Source organism: Rissa tridactyla, chromosome 2, assembly GCF_028500815.1.
Source record: "Rissa tridactyla isolate bRisTri1 chromosome 2, bRisTri1.patW.cur.20221130, whole genome shotgun sequence".
Lineage (NCBI taxonomy): Eukaryota > Metazoa > Chordata > Aves > Charadriiformes > Laridae > Rissa > Rissa tridactyla.
In genome coordinates, this window is record NC_071467.1 from 157,026,428 (window position 1) to 157,044,811 (window position 18,384).

Below are 18,384 nucleotides of genomic sequence, written 5' to 3' on the forward strand. Positions count from 1 at the left end.
CACCTAATGAATTTCATTCGAAGAAAATGGAAAGGAGCCTAAAACTCCTGCTTATTTGTAGCGTTTTGCTTCAATGTATATAGGGTAGTTGGATGCCTTCATGTTAACATGTCCATGAGTTACTAGCCAGTCTGCCATTCAAGCCTGTTGAATAAAATACTGAGAATAACAGATAAGCAAATAGTAGAATGCATATCATCTGTATTTTTAAGATGCAAAAATTTAAGTTTCAGAGGAGAGAGGTTTTGCTTTGTTCTGAAGGCAAAGTTTTTGCTTTTTCTTTACCAGTCAGGAAAGAAAATAAACAGCAATCCCAACCCACTTGTTTTGCTGTCAGTTGGACACAAGGCACAGGAAAGTAAGGTAAGTTCTTACTCTTTATACTTGGCTCTGTCTACAAACATTTGGCAGCTCTGTGTGTTTGGCATAGGCTATCAAGCCATTGAGTGTACCCACTGCACTAAAAGTTACCACCAGAACTGAAATTGCCAACAAGAAGCAAAGGATTGAATGACCTTACTCAATTTAAACTGTCTGTGAGTAGAGACTAGATTTTTAACTATTTGTAGATGCCCTTCCCCAGTAGGTCCTGATCTGCAACTGGGATTCCTACAGTAGTAATTATATAAATAACAGTGTGGGCAAACAGCAGGCTTCAAAATGCCAATCAAGATTTGAAAATTTACAGAATCAGTTATAGAAATGCCTCAGTCAGAAGGGACCACTGAAGATCGTTAGCTTGAACCTTCTGTTTAAAGTAGGGCCTTAGATTAGCCACAGTGCTGTGTAGCTCTCAGGAGCTTGTAGTTTCGCTAGGCTACTCTTGTTATGCCTGCTGCTTTTTCCGCTTTGAGGGATGGACCACTTCTGTGCTTTGAGAAGGCTGTCCTCTAGCACTCCTAAGCTCCTTTGGCCTCTATTCACGGAATCCCTTCTAACAGTGGAAAGCAAGTGGAAATCTGTGTTTCTGAAGTGTGAGGGTTTTATTATAGAATCATAGAATGGTTAGAGTTGGAAGGGACCTTAAAGATCATCTAGTGCCAACCCCCCTGCCATGGGCAGGGACACCTCCCACTAGACCAGGCTGCTCAAAGCCCCATCCAGCCTGGCCTTGAACACTTCCTGGGATGGGGCATCCACAACTTCCCTGGGCAACCTGTTCCAGTGCCTCACCACCCTCACAGTAAAGAATTTCTTCCTAATATCTAATTTTCAGTTTAAAACTTACCCCTTGTCCTATCACTGCACTCCCTGATGAAGAGTCCCTCCCCATCTTTCCTGTAGGCTCCCTCTGGGTACTGGAAGGCCACAATAAGGTCTCCCCGGAGCCTTCTCTTCTCTACGCTGAACAACCCCAACTCTCTCAGTCTGTCTTTATAGGAGAGGAGATCCAGCCCTCTGATCATTTTTGTGGCCCTTCTCTGGACACACTCCAACAGGTCCATGTCCTTCCTGTGCTGAGGGCTCCAGAGCTGGATGCAGTACTCCAGGTTGGGGTCTCATAAGAGCAGACTAGAGGGGCAGAATCACCTCCCTTGACCTGCTGGCCACACTTCTTTTGATGCGGACCAGGAAACTTTCTGGGCTGCAAGTGCACATTGCCGCATTGCACATGTTGAGCTTCTCATCAACCAACACCCCCAAGTCCTTCTCTTCAGGGCTGCTCCTAATCCATTCTCTGCCCAACCTGTATCTGTGCTTGGGATTCCCCTGACCCATGTGCAGGACCTTGCACATGGCCTTGTTTGTTGAAGTTCATGGGGTTCACATGTGCAGTCAATCCCCCTGACCATGTCATGAACAAAGAGGTTAAATAGCACCAGTCCCTGTACCAACATCTGAGGAATGCCACTTGTCACTGGTTGCCACTTGGACATTGAGCTGTTGACTGCAACTCTTTGAGTGCGGCCATCCAGACGCTTCTTTATCCACTGAGTGGTCCATCCGTCAAATCCATGTCTCTCCAATTTAGAGACAGGGATGTCACGTAGGACAGTGTCAAAAGCTTTGCACAATTCCAGGTAGATTATGTCAGTTGCTCTTCCCGTATCCACCAATGCTGTAACACTGTCATAGAAGGCCACCAAATTTGTCAGGCTCAATTTGCCCTTAGTGAAGCCATGTTGGCTGTCACCAATCACCTCCTTATTTTCCATGTGCCTTAGCATAGCTTCCAGGAGGCTCTGCTCCATGATCTTGCCGGGCACAGAGATAAGACTGACTGGCCTGTAGTTCCCAGGGTCTTCCCTTTTTCCCTTTTTAAAAATGGGGGTTATGTTTCCCCTTTTCCAGTCAGTGGGAACTTCATTGGTCTGCCATGACTTCTCAAATATCATGGATAGTGGCTTAACAACTTCACCCGTCGGTTCCCTCAGGACCCATGGATGCATCTCAGCAGGTCCCATGGACTTGTGCACCTTCAGGTTCCTTAGATGGTCTCGAACCTGGTCTTCTACAGTGGGTGGTTCCTCATTCTCACAGTACCTTCCCTTGCTTTCTGTGACTTGAGCAGTGTGGCTAGAGCCCTTGCTGGTGAAGACAGAGGCAAAAAAGTCATTGACTACCTTAGCCTTCTCTGTATCCTGGGTCACCAGGTCTCCTGTTTCCTTCTTGATTGGGCCCACATTTGCCACCCACCGCCATCCCAATAATGGGTTGCTGAGTGAGATTTGGCAATGAAATCTTCCACGTGGCTACTCAGAGATTAGAAGGAAAAATACTAGTAGGGAACGTGTCAGTCTGAAGACCTTGCATTTGTTCATAGACTGGTGTGAAGTAAAAGTTCTTTAGCAGGAGTTTACGTACAGCAACTTTATTGCAAAACATATCCTATTACATGTTGGTGTGGTTTTGGCCGGATTGGCCGATCAGAACGACAGATGGCCCTCCCCGCCATCTCTCCTCAGAGGAGAGGAAGAGATAAGGAGATTTACAAGTTTAGAAAAAAGAAATAAACTACTTTAATGAAAATAATAATAAATAAGGAAATAAGAAATAATAATAGAATAATAAAAATTAAAGAGAAAAAAAGTATACAATACATACAAAACCGTATCCAGCTCCCAGGATGATGATCGCATCACTAGCAGACACAGGGAAAGTCCCAGACTGGAGTCAGTGACGGACAGGAGCTGGATTCTGGATCTGGAGTCAGGAATGCTCGGATCGGGATCAAAGGCAGACGAACAGACAGGGTCCTCCTCAGACATCGGCCACTGAAGAAAGAGCGAGCCAGAGCAGCCTTGCCCCTTTGATCCCTCAGCTTTTATACCGAGTGTGATGCAGATGGGATGGACCCTGTTGGTCAGTCTGGGGTCACCTGTCCTGCCCACTCCTCCCTGCAGTGTGACCCCTCCACGCTTCTCCGCTTCCGACCCTCTAACGGGGCAAATAACGGAGTTACCTGACCTTGGTTGTTATAGCAATAAGTATAAGCAAGAGCCTCTGTGCACACCATTCCTTGGTATAATCAGGTCTTATCACTCTGAGAGTGAACAGTTTCTGAACAACAGACTGTTCATTTCAGACTTCAGTCAGTTAGAAGAGGCCCAGCTAAAAAGTAAAATTACAAATCAGAAAATTGGTTCTGTTTTACCTCAAACCAGGACACATGTCATGGGTATAATTTTATATGTGGTATTATATATGTCTTGGGTAGATCCCACTTGGCCTTTGTTTAAATATGTCAGGTTTCAGACATTAATTTTGCAAAGCCAAAATGAAAAATGTACTCAACTCTTCACACCAGCTTTATTAGACAAAAATGTTTCATAATTTATATGCTTCTTGTTCCCTAACTTTAGATTCGATACAAGACCAATGAACCAGTATGGGAGGAAAACTTTACTTTCTTTGTACACAATCCCAAAAGACAAGATCTTGAAGTTGAGGTGCGTTGTCTCACTCTCTCTAGTTACCTTTCTTTTCTAAGACATTTCAGTAGTCATTCAGATGTTACAGGCTGTTATGAAAAGAGATTGAATATGTTGTGAACACCATTAAAATGATACTTAAAGTGTTTTTTAAGACAACACTATGAAATGTTTATTTGCATTTACTACTAAAAGGAAGAAATAGTATAGTCAGTCTCTCACCAGAAGAACATACTTGATAGTCGTCTGTCTTAACAAAAGAAAAGGAAAAAAAAGGAAAAAAGGTAATTTTTGATACCTGTTTTGAACCTTAACAGTCTTAACTGCTAGCAGAAGTTGCTGTTACGTATGGCTGATTTGTTTCCTCTCTTGTCCCAAGGAAGTCTTTGCTTTATCCAAATACTGTATCCCTTTACACTGCTGACATATCATTTACAAGGTTCGAAGAGACCGAAGTGTAAATGAGTACTGTCCTCGTTACTATTCCTCTAATAGTTGTGGGAATTCTTTTCCACACAGACCTTTGGAAACCAAGTAGTTATTTGTTCAAGGGTCAGGTAGATGGAGATGGACATGGAGATGGACAGTTTTCTGTCTTGCTTTTGCTGAGAAGATAGGGATGAGGAAACTAGGCATTGAGTATATTTGCAATTTCCTTCTCCAATTTAAAGTAACCTTATGATCAGGGAAATTTAGTTTAACAAAAAACTACATTCAATATTGTTTGGATTTTTTGTTTTTAAATAAAACTCTCATTTCCTTGTCTTTCTCTGAATTCTTACAAAGCGGATGATACAAAATGACTTAGCTTCTGTGTTCCTTCAGGTGAGGGACGAACAGCACCAGTGTTCTTTGGGGAACTTCAAACTGCCTCTAAGCCAGTTGCTGGAGAGTGAAGATTTAACTATGCATCAGCGGTTCCACCTGAGCAACTCCGGTCCAAACAGCACTATAAACATGAAGATTGCACTCAGGGTATGCTAAAGCTTTTCTGATTGTAAATATCTGAAAGCATATTTAAGACTATTGTGACTTCTGTTCTTCTAGATTTGTGAAGAAGATAGTACATTTCCTTGGGTGTCACAATGCCAGGTGTCCTTAGTTGTGGCAGTGCCATTAAGTACACAAAGATAACCTCTAATTTAAATACATTCTATTTCATAACCAGAAAATTCTCTGAACAAAACAGTTATTGGCTGTGTTAATTAAGACTGAGGTTCCCCATGGTTTGAGGGGTTTTGGTTCGGAAATCGTATTTAGAATCTGAATTCATTCAAGTCTCTTATGACTCAGTAGGCTGCAAATGGTGAAATTGCCTTCATCTTATAGAAACGGAACTGAGGTTATGATGGTTTAAAAAGAATAAAGTTTATAGGGAAAGGAGGTACCTTCATAGTGCTAAAAAAATTCAGACCAACTTTCAATCACATTGGAGTTTTGAAGATGAAACTTGCACACCTGAAAGTAAGTTGGTTTGTCTTTTTTCCCAGCTAAATAATTTGGTTTAATAAAGTAGTATCTCCTCGCAAACACTGTCAAGCTTCTGTTAACTTCGGTTATTTGTTTATTTCTAAAGCGCTTTCTTACTTATCATTAATAAATGAAAATAACCTATAAAAGAGAAAGTAAGGGCAATGAGTGAGAAGAACTTGTGATGTAGGATTAAATTTCAAAAGATTAGAAGAAAAAAAATTAAAGAATAGCTTTCTCTAGGTGGCTAGAGCTGCAAAGTAAATAGCTCTTGCACCAGAACTGTGTGAGAATGGGAAGGGAATAATGAGGAGAATAATTCTAAATGAATGAAGAATTTCACATTGTTTTATAGTTACTGCAGTTGCCACAAAGAAGAACACGGCTGCTGTGGAAAAGGTTTCCTATTTTAGAGTGAATGAGTATAAGTGTGAATGTTTGTGGTCATGCATTAGTGTCTGAACTTAAGAACTTGTCACCAACCAATACTCTTGTAGGAACAAATTTGTTACTGTTTTTTATACTGCAAAGTAGTAATATTATATGTATTTTTACTGTATCTAGGTCCTTTCTCTTGAAAAGCAAGCGAGATCTCCAGATCACCAACACTCAGCCCAAGTGAAAAGGCCATCCCTTTCCAAAGATGCAAGAAAATCATCTTTTAAGCCTCAGGTTCCTGTCTCGCCACCACCTGATTCAAACAAACCTGTTCCAGCTTCCCCAGTGACTGATAGCGACAAAAAGACTGATACAGCTGAAAAAAGCCAGCCTCCCAATGCCAGCCCTCAGTGGCCAACAGATCTCAGCCGAAGTTCCTCCAGTCTTCATGCCTCTAACTTCTCTTATTCTCCCAGCCACCTCTCAGTCAAAGAACCCACTCCTAGCATAGCCTCAGACATCTCTCTGCCTATCGCCACACAGGAGCTACGGCAAAGGCTACGACAGCTTGAAAAGTACGGTGTTAATTACTTATTTTTGCAATACATCTAAGTTGATTTATAAAAAATGTTGTCAAACTGCTGTTGGCCCCCTCTTTCGTTTGTATGAACCCATTTCCTTCAGCATCCACTTATGTTCTGCAGTCCCCCGTTTATCTCTACGGTCCTCTGCTGTCTTGTCTTCTATTTGTCAGTCTCTTCTGGCCCAAAACCGGCTTAGACTTTGTTAATTATGATAAATGTTGAAATACTACTCCTTATTGAATACACAGATTTCATACTTTCTCATTTGATAAGAGTGTTAAAGCTACGGCTAAGGAGGTCCTTTATTGCAGGCCCCATGTATTTTAGGCATTCTGATTTTGGGGTTTTTTTTGTGTTTTTGTTTTTTTTTTTTATTTTAACTAAGAAAATACTGAACTGAAATGCTTCATTCTAGTTTTTTGAAGTGAATGACTTGGGAATCTTAATGGAACAGTCTGCAAGCACTTTGTAGCAGCTATGCACAAAGGAGGTACACCTCTCCTTTGAGGTTAAGATATCCTTTGGGTTGTTGAAAAATGCCAGGCATGCCATATACTGTCCCGTGTGAAACAGAAACCACTCATAGTCAGGTTACACAAACTAAAATAAGCGTTTTATAGAGATGAGGGAACTCTGCAAATATTTGCCATTCTTTAAAACAGAAGTTCTTAATCATGGCGCTTGCTTTTTATTTAAGCGTGACTTGTATTTTTAAGTGTAAATTGATTCTAATCTTATTTTCAATGCGGCATGAGCTACAGAAAAGTAAAATGGCTGTGTTAATACTGTGATTTGAGCTTTTAAGACAGTAAGTGAGTTTAAGTGTCACTATTTTAAGCCCAGAATACTTATATTTCTATGTTAGAGAATTTAGAAAAAAGTGAGCTGGTCTTCTAATTGGTTCCTGACCATAGGTAAGAGTGGCCCATCGCTGAGGTTTTCATTGCAGTTTGCACTGTTATTCTTTCCAATTTCCTAGACGCTGCTTTAATGTTTGTTTTAGAGTGAGCAAGTTCTTTACTGATCATGGTTTTCAAAGTACTGAAGAGCAGTTGACCTCTAATGTGATAAGAATAGCCAGCTTATTTTGGAGACTAGAGCTGTTGGACAACTGAGGTACAAGAAACTGATGAAGATATGCTCATGTGCTAACGCGTGCTCTCCTTTTGGGCTACTGAAAAGTTAAATAGATAACATACAATTTCTGGGAAAAATACTCAGCGTATATTTCAGTTAGGTCTTACTTTAAATACGTGTTTTAAAAGCTAAGCATAGTGTTCTACTTTTTTCCTGCAGTGGAACAACTCTGGGGCAGTCTCCATTAGGACAGATTCAGCTAACAATTCGTCATAGTTCACAAAGAAACAAACTGATTGTGGTAGTGCATTCCTGCAGGTGAGCATAAAATATCAAATTTCATTTCTGCGCATATGTCTGTATAAACTTTGTCGTATCTTGACATATCCTCTCAAATTGGTTGTCTGGATGATCTTTTTGATTTTTAAAATAACATACCAATTGTAATTATGTGTAAATACAAGAACATACAGAGCTATACTCAGAATCAGTAAAAACTTTGCTGAAGATTTTGCTGTGATTTTGTATTTGTCTATTATGCATCTTCAGATTTTAAGTGAAAATGGTGTGTAGACTTGTATCAGCAGTGTCTGGAAGCTATCTCTAACAGACTGCATTTTTCATGGAATGACAAAAACGCCTAATTTTTGGAAAGCCATATCTAAACTTTGTAATGGCACTTAAGAAACACCGTTTTTCCACCCCTGCTGTCTGCTCACCGTTTCTTTGATCTTGTACAAGTTACTGCTTAGCATTTTTTTAGTTTTTCTTTACCACTGCTATTAGCTATGTGCTGTATCCTGCACATCATACTTTGTGCAGGATATCCCACAACTGATTCCTGTGCTAAATTAAGTGATAGTAGTGTAGACACTCACATTCAGCAATGTGTCATTTATTTTCTAAGTGTTTTTCCTTGTTTTTCACTGGTCACAGAAATCTAATAGCATTTTCAGAAGAAGGATCCGATCCATATGTGCGAATGTATTTATTGCCTGATAAGAGACGATCGGGAAGAAGAAAAACACATGTATCAAAGAAGACCTTAAACCCAGTGTTTGATCAAATGTATGTTCTAAACTATGTATAGTAGTTTTATATCATGTAATTACAAAACTGTCAAATTGAGGTTTCTCAGGTTACCTGACTGGATGAGCTGTTGAAATTCTTAGTTGTCACCACCAGAGTTGGTCGTACCTTTCTCTTCTGCTGTAATAGCTCTTCCCATCCGTCTATTCCCTGTCATCACTATAGCCCTTCTTACTCTGTTACCAGGCACTTCTCTCTTCTCTTCTGCCTTATCCGATGCTAGTTACATCCCCTTTGTGCTGGTAGCTAAGAAGTAGCATGCCATCTTCTGGCAGATGGCCAGAACATGGGTACCTTTTAGCTGGGCAGTGCCATTGGCATCCCTTCCTTCCAGGAGGCGTGTTGGTTCTGAGTGGCCCATTGCCTGGCTGATAGATAGATGCTGCCTCCTCGGTAGGCCTGGCCAGCCAGTGTCTATGCATGATCAAATTGCTCGGTCAATCTACTTGGTGGCACTTCTCAGCATCCAGTGAGTCTGCAGATTTCCTCGTGGGTTATATCCTGGCCCATAGGTTGGAAGTTGTGCAAGCTTGTGCAATGGTATATTGCATAAAAATCCTCAGCTTTGCACTCAGCTTTTTGATGGTAGCTTCCCTCACATGTGTACCCCATCCTCCCCCACCCATCGCTTATTGATAAAGACGACCTTTCTCTACAGACAGAAACTTTATTTGGGGAAAAACACCACTTCAGTCCATTCTGTCTAAGGGAAATCTGTAAATCATTAGTTAGAGGCTCTGGTAGGTTTCCCTGGTACTGCAGCTCTCTCCTGTTCATTCCAGGTAATAGGTTTGTTTTACTGTGCCTTTCCAAGTAAAATGTATTGCAAAGCAATTAAACTGTTTAAGAACTGTAGTGACAAATAAATGTAAATTGTGGTACAATCTTGCCCTCGTTTTCTGTAAATTTCAGATCTAGCAAACAAAATGTGTTCTTCCTTAAAAGTGGATAGGTTTTCCTGGTGTGCCAGGAAAGAAAAGCAGTTCTGGTTCTAGAGGACTGAGGATCAGTAAGACTGACCAGTCTTTCTGTTTTGGAGAATAATGATACTGAGTTGTCAAGACAATAGGATTCCTCATTCTCTTCTCTGTTGACTCAGTGGTTGACCTTTTGCTCGTTTTGTTTGGGTTTGGTTCATTTTGTTTTATCAGTGGCTTTTAGAGACCAAAGGTAACAGAAGTCTCAAACATTAGATATTGATCATAGTATTGAAGAAAAAATTTAGGGAAAACAGGGATTTTTTTCTTCATTTATCTCAGACATCATTTTTTGTCTGGGGAGGGGAATGATTTGGTTCTGATTTGAGTTGTTGGTTAGCTGTAGGAACTGAACTTGCATTTCAGGTACAAAATTCTCTCTAAAACATCACTTTGTCTTTCAGATTTGATTTCAGTGTTTCCCTGCCTGAAGTACAGAGAAGAACACTAGATGTAGCAGTGAAGAACAGTGGAGGTTTCTTGTCCAAAGATAAAGGGCTGCTTGGCAAAGTAAGTTGACAAGAAAATTCTGCTAATACAGCATGTCATTATATAAGACTAAAATCCTCTTGTGATATGACCTTGTTAGCGTTGAATGAAGCACCTGATTCATATACGAAGCTTCTAAAAATTATAGATGGCTTAGATGTCAAGCTTCAGTAAGGGAAGGAACAAATTGCACAGATAGACATCAAAAGATGAGGCAGTAATCTCTTCTAGAGAATGGAAAATTCTGAGGCTCGCTGTAACAAAGGAAATCTGCATGTCAGACTTATTAATCATACAGTCAGAGAAAGAAAAAATAACCAGTAGAAAAAAGGTGGTATCTCAGAAAACGTTCAGACAAAACCGGAAAGACAAGCAAGAGTACTTAGAGAAGCATGCAGAACAAATGTATGTTTAGTAATTAAAATTAAAGATTGTAAAATTCACAAGAAAGAACTGCTACTGGAGATGTTCCCAATGCCAAAACCAGCTATTGCATTTACAACTTCACTGTTCTATAGGCACTCATTAAATCACTCTATTTCCTACACATGTGCTTTGGAGCATGCAAAAAGGAATAGTACATTCCTACACCCTTGCAAATTGCCATGTATGAGCTCTAAAAAGAGAATGAAACTTATCAGAGTCGTGGCCAGTTCATGGTGAACGGTGTTGTTCATTTTCCTGTTTGCCAGGACGGCTGTTAGCATAAACACGTCCACCGACTGCCATTGCCAAGATACGCCATCTTCAGAATTTGAGCCTGTGAGGTGCCCTGGGACCGTATCACTAAAGGGTATAGATTTTTAGGTCAAAACCAGCAGCTTGAAACTTTAATACACGTTGTGCAGATAGCTATGATGACAAGGACGTAAAATATGTGGTTTATTAATGGCATTACTTATACTGTAGTTCTCAGGATTGTCAGATTTGAACTTTAAAAGACATAGAATGGAAGGCACACATAATGCATTGATTGCTAATTTAACTTTCCACAGTTATTAATACCTCTGGCGTCTGAAGAACTTGCTAAAGGCTGGACCCAGTGGTAAGTATAACATTTCCTTTATTACTAATAAAACTGCGTACTAATAAGTGGTGTATTAGTGATAGTTTTAATAATACATGCTAAACATAAAAAAAAAATTTCCTTTGTTCTTTTCATTTTCAGGTATGATTTAACAGAAGATGGTACAAGGCCACATGGTGCAAGTTAGACCCATGGATACTGGGAATTCCCCATGCGTAATTTTGCCAACCTTTATATATATTTTTAAAGCGTTCTTCTCACAGATGTACCAATATTATTTTTATAGCTTTACCGATTTAGTTCTTAGACACATCCCCAATAATTTTGTAACACTTGGTCATTTTATGTAGACATAGCCTTTCTCATCGTTAAACTTTGTATTTTAATTTGCTAAACAATTTTATGTGTTACTGTAATGTGCAATAGTACAGTAAAGTAACCTTTTGTGTTTAAATTGATCATTATGACGGCTGTACCTATTAGAAAGTGAAAAGATTATGTTCTGCTGTTTACCTGCCTTGTTTTATATCTCACCAAGGTATACTGTACCATGTAAATATATACTATTTTTTTATAATTCTTTCATGCTGGTTTGAATTCAGATGAAAATTAGATAAAGGATATAGATATTTTCTTCTAAATGCATGTTAATTTCTTCAGATGAATCTCTTTTGTCTTTGCAGCACAATGGTCTTAATCATTTTGTGATATTCTTCAAAAACAAACTGCAGAAAAACATTTTTACTTTATTGTGTTTCTGGCCCAGTGTGGCTAGCTTAAAATATACAGAACATTAACATTTTAATATTTATATATAAATGTATTATTGGGAAATCATGCTATAGAATATTATAAACAAAATTGAGGATTCTATAAATATTGTATAAATAGAGGATGAGGTCCATGAATCACAGTTTCTAAATCTGGGTTTTCATTTCATGGAGTAAACAAAACAAACAGTATGGTTTTATTATGCAGGTTCACTTGGATTTTGTTATTTATTCCTGTACTCTCTAGTACCAGACATGTGACCTTTTGAAGGTATGAGGACATGGATTTTTCTGTATTATAAACAAACTCTCTAACCACTTAGAACTGTCCTAACTGCCATGTTTCACTGATTTATAAGGCATAAAGATCAGCTTGCAATGTAAGTTCATATAGTAGGCATACACACAAGGCATACGTTATTTTTATTACACAATACTGTGCTAAATAGTATATTATGCTTCTGTAGTACTAAAATTGAACACCAATAGGTAAGAAAGTGTGAAACTGAGTTAAAACTGACTGTCTTGACAATTGCTTTATTGTTACTTAGTGTGTTTGGTGCATGGAAAAAATGCACTGCAGTGGTCCACCCAGGTGTCTTGAGATATAACGGCATTCTGCTAGAGCATTGCCGTCGTCTGCTGCAAGACCAGCAGCGATACAATTAGCACAAACTGATAAAAGTAGACAGTTGAGAGTTGAAGGGAGAGTATCAGTTTAAACAGCTGAGCTCATACCTCTAACTTTATGAATTACGGGGAACTTTTTTTTGTATTCGGAACCGATTTTCCTTTTTCCGGTAAGTTTTCTCAGACTGTTATAAAAATGTGCATTAAGAATCCAAGAGAACAGCTCAGCTCTTTCAGAGCCAATGCCCTCATTCTTGGATAAGTATGCAATTAGACAGACAAAGTATATTATTTAGCTAAGATTCTAGAATGATCTCTCAGCCAAGAAAGAATTTTTAAAGCAGAATAATAAACTCCTGAAATTAGCTTTATTGTAAGAATACTGACAGAACCTTAACTCTAGATGTAGAATATGCCTACATCACTAGATGTACCAAAGTGCCTACCATAGATGTAGCTTTTTGTCTTTTTCAAATTTAAGAATTGACTCATTTCAGTTTGTTTAAATTCAGTTTAACATGAACATTTGTCACGGATGTGTGTGACACGCACACATACACCTCTATACAGTGCTGGCCTTCTTATCGCCACATTTTATACAAGACAATTTTAGCAAACAAACTTACATTGTAAATTTTGCTGCTGTTACTTTCCGATGGACTGGGCAATAGAGAGAGGTTCTTTGTAAGAAAACATTTCCGTTTGAAGGCTTCACTCTATATTGGAATGTATGAGTATCTATCTATCTATATATATACACACACTCATCTGTTCATATCAAATGTAATATATTATGAAATATGTATTTTCTTTGCTAGTTCTCCATTAAAATGTTAAGAATGGAAAGACAGAGAATTATTGTTAATGCAATGAAAATGCACAAAGTGAAAGCTGATCTAAATAAAGGAGGTCTAAGTGCAGCGGTTGAGCCTAATTGCCTTTTGCCTTGGTGCGGCCCGAGGTAGAAGGACTTTTGCTGTACATCTTGGCCGGTGACTGCCCAGGGTTTGATCCACAGCCAACAAACGGGCTGTTAGACCCGTTGGGTAAATGTGAGATGATAGCACAATGTGAGTAACTGAATAAAGTATATAGGACAGGTTTCCAAAATAGCTCACAACCTGAAATTAGGGATAGGTTCTTAAAAGAGCTCAGTTCCCATTTAGGAATGTAAAATTAAGAGGTTGAATTGTCATCGTAATTCAGCAACAGTAATTCCCATTGACTGTCATCAGTCCTGGATGCCAAACTCTTTAGAAATGTTCTCCTGAGTGAATTTGGATCAGAATATGACTGCCTAGATGAGACTGATTCTTTCGATAGTGGAAACAGACCTCTGTATAGTTACCAAATTCTGATTGTTCCGTTTATATGGAAGTAGGAAGGACAAACATCATTGTTCCTCTGGACAAAAGTTGCACCTTGTTATCAAGTCAATGTATTCAATATCAACTGATAGCTTTTCATGTAGTTCTCGTTTATCCTGTGCCTTAAAATATGAACATATGAAGATGTTTAAGATATGGCTAAAAATAAGCTTTGTTACCTGTATGTACCAACACGTGTTCTCTACTATCAAAACTGTTTTTAGAATTACTCTGCTTCACTGACAAGAAAACCAGCTTTCTTAATTATAGCGGTGTTATAACCCGAACTCAAATCAGCATGCATATCACTTGGATTTGGTTTAAAAGAATCTTATTTTCTGTCTTGAATCCTTTATCAGAGCTGCAGCAAATGGTGAGAGTTGAAATGAGAACAAAGGGTAATCGATTTTGTACAGATTGCCTTTTTTGCTCATGTAATTCTACATTATGATGCATGTATTTATTCAATAAATGGTTCATATGGAAGTCGGTGTGTTGCTTCCCTCTAGACACATACTCCCTTTTCCCCTCTTTTGCATATCCCTGTCCTATTAATTAGTAATACAGTGAGGTGAATTTTTAAAATATGTATGTATGTAAGATATGTAAAGTATGCTGACTGCTCTAACCTAGGTAGCCTTGCTGTAAGGTGTGTAGGCAGATTTTTGGGTTTTGCATGAGAGAAAGTGGAGTGAGAAGTATAGGGTGCTTCAACGGGGAACTCCATGCTTGTTGGTCTGGAACAGATTCACACCTAAGAATTAGAATGTCCTTTGTTCAACTTAAGTGTCTAAAATTTTTTCTCTTAAAATGATCAATTGGACAAATTGTCACGGTTGTCACTTATTAATTATCAAGAATTATGTCTTCAAAAGGACCTAGAACTGCATGTAATTGCCTTGGATTTAGACCCAGCAGATTTCTACGTGTGGCAACCTTTCCTGTCCTTCCACCTGCACGTTAAGGCAGCTACAGGTAGAAAATACAACATTGTGCTGCATAAATAAGAAAAGCGGTATCGGTTCCTCTATCTATTACAGAAAAACAACCATAGAAATTATGTTGTTTGCATTAAACATTAATTTTTAATTAATTATAATACCATAATTAATTATGATACCTCTTCCCTTAAACAGCTACAACTTGTCTGAATTCCTAATAGTCGGTCAGACTAAAAGCTGCAGAAGTCCATCACCCAGTCACTATCGCATTTAGAAGGGACTCCACTGGATAATCTTTATTGATGCTAACTACAAAATTATCTTCAGGTTTGTTAGGGGTTTTTTTGGATTTTTTTTTTTTTTCCCCCTAAGGGAGATATCTTCCTTTTTTAGCAGAATAAAGGGCTTCTGCTAATCAATGGGAAGGCAGCTAAAGCCAAGTAAAAGCGTGCCCGTCTTCCTCAGTCCCTCATGCAAGGTGTTCCTGGGTGTCACGCTTCCTGGCAAGGCCAGTACTGATCAGGTGTCTGCGTTTTCCAGGCTGGGATCAAAATCAAACCTTCCATTCAGTCCTGCAAGGCAGGTGGTAACTGGATCAGCGCCTGCGCAAGAATGCTGCCTGTGTGTTCACAAGATCTTGTTAGAGAACAGAAATAATTGTGCAAGACACTCCTCCAGATGGGTTTGGTATTAATTTGATGGGCTCAGCCAAGCCTAGATGTTTTCTTACGATTTTCTGTGCTGTTTAAACTGGTTTGGGCTATCATTTAGTTCATCCAGTCTCCATCCAAGAGCAGTATTTGCCAATACAGTTACCAAAATAGTTATTTTTGGTTATTTTCGTTATATAGTTATATATTAGTTATATAGTTGTTTCCCAGCTAAGAGCTGAATACAAAATTGGTTTTCTATGAGGTTTCTGTTTTAATCAGTTTAATTATTTATGTTCTCCCCGAAACAAACTGTGAATGTTGGATGGTACCTTTGATATTTGGTAGAAAGAATGAAAACCAAGATCTATTTGTGGCTGTAGCTGATTGTTGAAGGAGTCTGACTATTTAATCACAAATGGTGTTTTAATACATCTTAACAAGGTATCTAACTTTATCATTTTATGCTCTCCTACTAATTTCTAAGGCTAACTGTCAGGCGCTCGACAATATTCTCAGCAACCTTCTGAAATGTGTTTTTTGAAAAATGCAAAGCAGCTAAAGTAAAAAAATCCACTTGTATTTCTCTCAGTGTTATGCGGTGAATTTAACTGCCAGATTAGACGGCAGCTCGGGGAGAAAAGCTCTCTAATCTGTATTCATGTGATAGAGGTGACGCTCTCTGTTCTCACCGTCTGCAGGGAATATTCCTTGCCAGTCACCTGCAGTGGAATCCAGTTTGAGCAGAGCACTGCAAAGCTATTTCCTCAGATGCTACCGAAGGGAAGGCAGCCTCTCTTCCCCGGTCTTTCTTTGCGTCCTCAGTAGCCGTAAACTTTATTGCAAAGGAATAAGGGCTAATAGTGACCATTCTTCCCTTTGAGATCCACACAGAAACAGGTTCAAGGCAGACAAAGCTAGTCAGGATTCCAACCTTTCACACCGGGCTGTGGTAGGCGGTTCCCGGCTTGGGGACCGTGGGGTCCATTCCTGCCGGGACTTGATAATCCAACTGCCCTCAGAGCTGGGCGTGTAGCGCCTCGGCAAGAAATGACACACAGAAGAAAGTGATAAGGTCCTGTGATTTCATTCATCAGGTGCGTAGCAAGAATCTGATGCGTAACTGACGATCAATTTTATTTATGTATTTTCTAAGCACGGTAGTTCCTTTCAGCAGGAGGTTGAACTCAATGACCTGCTAAGGTCCCTTCCAACCTGAATTCTTCTAAGACTCTCAAGTACATTTTATTTAATGTTAAAATAAGATTGGTAAATGTACTGGAGCTCTTGTGCGATCTGCGTGGTAGGTATTTCTGGCATTCTGCTGCCTGACCCCAGGCTCTGTGAGATGGGCATGGAGCAGCTCTGTCTGGGCAAACAAAGCGGGCATGTAGCAGAAGTTGCAAGCTTTGTTAAGTCAAGGTGCAAAAATTGTGTGGTAATTAAAAATACAACTTGAGTTGCAACATAGATAATGCTAGCAAAGTGATAATTGTCGGTAGGTACTGAATGAAGGTCATTAATTTTAGTGGATAACTGGGATGAAATCCCTAAAACAAAAAATGGTGCATGCGTTTAACGGTGGTTGTTTCCAGCACAGAATTTCAAATAAGGTTTTTTATTCTTTGGCTGGGTTTCCAGGCCAGTGTGTTATTCTACAAATTCTCAGAGACTGACAACTGGAGTTTACCAAGCATTTCGCAAAGATTAATAAAGAATAGTCTGCAAGACAGTTCCATGCAGACTTCAACATGGGAGAAACAGGCTGAAGTCCCTGACGTGTTTTGCATGGATTTTCTTTGCTGTCTGGAAGTTTAGCTGAAGCTATCATGTTGCAATGTTTTCAACCTAGAATTGATAAGACCCTTTACCTGGTTTTGCCTGAATCATGGAATGTTCTCTCGGCTATAGTAAATATAACAACCACTGAACGGGTGCTCTATTGTAACTTTCAGCTCAGAGCCCGGCTGGATAAATTTGAGGAACTGTGGCAACGGCATCCAAATGAAGAACTCGGATTGTCTCTCGACCCGTCTATCGCACAGGTGATGAAAATAAAATGAAAGGTACGGAAAATGAGTTAATGGAAATGGCTGCTCGTGACTCACAGCATGGTATTTGTAGCAATGCTGGTTCTTTATGTTTTATTAAGTAAATCATTGATTAATGTGCATGTAAAATAAGTTGGAATTGAAGGTTTAAAATACTAAGATGAGCTTTCTGAAAAGAAGTGTAGAACTTAGAGTTTTAGGTAACTTTGTTCTAGGTCTTTTTTATTATATAATAAACTTTTTCAAGTTCAGATTATTGGAAATGTAAAAAATGCTTCATTTTTAACATTTTTTATAAGACATTTTAGTTTTGCTCATCTTGCAATTCACAATGAGACTTTAAAGTTTTTAGATTTATAGTCATTCCTGGACAATTTTTGTTTTCTGAAGACACCACTATATTCCACTAGATGGTAGTGCAGGCCCTATTCTGAAAAGCCTTTTTTGCTGCCCGTGCACTTCCTTTCTTGTACAATAACGAAGGGGTCTGGATTCTAGGCATCTAGGCAGTGGAGCCTGAAGTCATCGTAAAAAACCTTAAAAGCAGCACAAAAGAGGCATGGTCCCCACAGCGCTCTGCTCTCCCCCTTTGCTCTGCGGCACAGGTGATATTAAAAGAGTTGAGTTTCATAACGGGGGTTAATAATATCTGCATTCAATTTGCCAAAATATTTTTGTAAAAGCATTTAGTCATGAGGAACTGGGAAATAAAACAACTGCTCCATGACTTGAGGAAACATGAAACTTCTCCTGGAAGATGAAAGTTCTAAGTTCACCATAATTGCCTCTGGCAGTAATTTGCAAAGGTGTTTCGTGCCTGAGATACCTAGCCCAGACAATTAGAGCTCCCTCGAGAAGCTGACAGAACTTTAATAAGATTAAGTGCAAAAACTTGAAATTAATCAGAGGCAGGCAGAAGTGAAATTACAATTTAAGACACAGAGAAGGGCCTTGACCAGCACATTTGAAACATCATTATGCTTTAAGTCTTTATGTCTATTGTTGCTTCAAG

At 39.1% G+C, this 18,384-nt stretch overlaps 1 protein-coding gene across 3 annotated transcripts in view; it reads left to right on the top strand.

Annotated features, from left to right (window-relative positions):
- The window catches only part of ESYT2 (extended synaptotagmin 2), a 91,265-nt gene extending 75,940 nt beyond the window's left edge, over positions 1–15,325 (top strand). Inside the window, exons 15-23 of one of the 3 annotated variants that reach the window (XM_054190146.1) lie at positions 289–363; positions 3,804–3,890; positions 4,698–4,847; positions 5,907–6,295; positions 7,601–7,699; positions 8,318–8,449; positions 9,852–9,957; positions 10,932–10,981; positions 11,105–15,325. In XM_054190146.1, the coding sequence (XP_054046121.1) occupies positions 289–363; positions 3,804–3,890; positions 4,698–4,847; positions 5,907–6,295; positions 7,601–7,699; positions 8,318–8,449; positions 9,852–9,957; positions 10,932–10,981; positions 11,105–11,150 (1,134 nt within the window). In that variant the 3' untranslated portion in view covers positions 11,151–15,325. The remainder of the gene's footprint in view (positions 1–288; positions 364–3,803; positions 3,891–4,697; positions 4,848–5,906; positions 6,296–7,600; positions 7,700–8,317; positions 8,450–9,851; positions 9,958–10,931; positions 10,982–11,104) is intronic. The other 2 variants (XM_054190147.1, XM_054190148.1) reach the window with 2 other exon arrangements.
- The last annotated feature ends 3,059 nt before the right edge of the window (positions 15,326–18,384 follow it).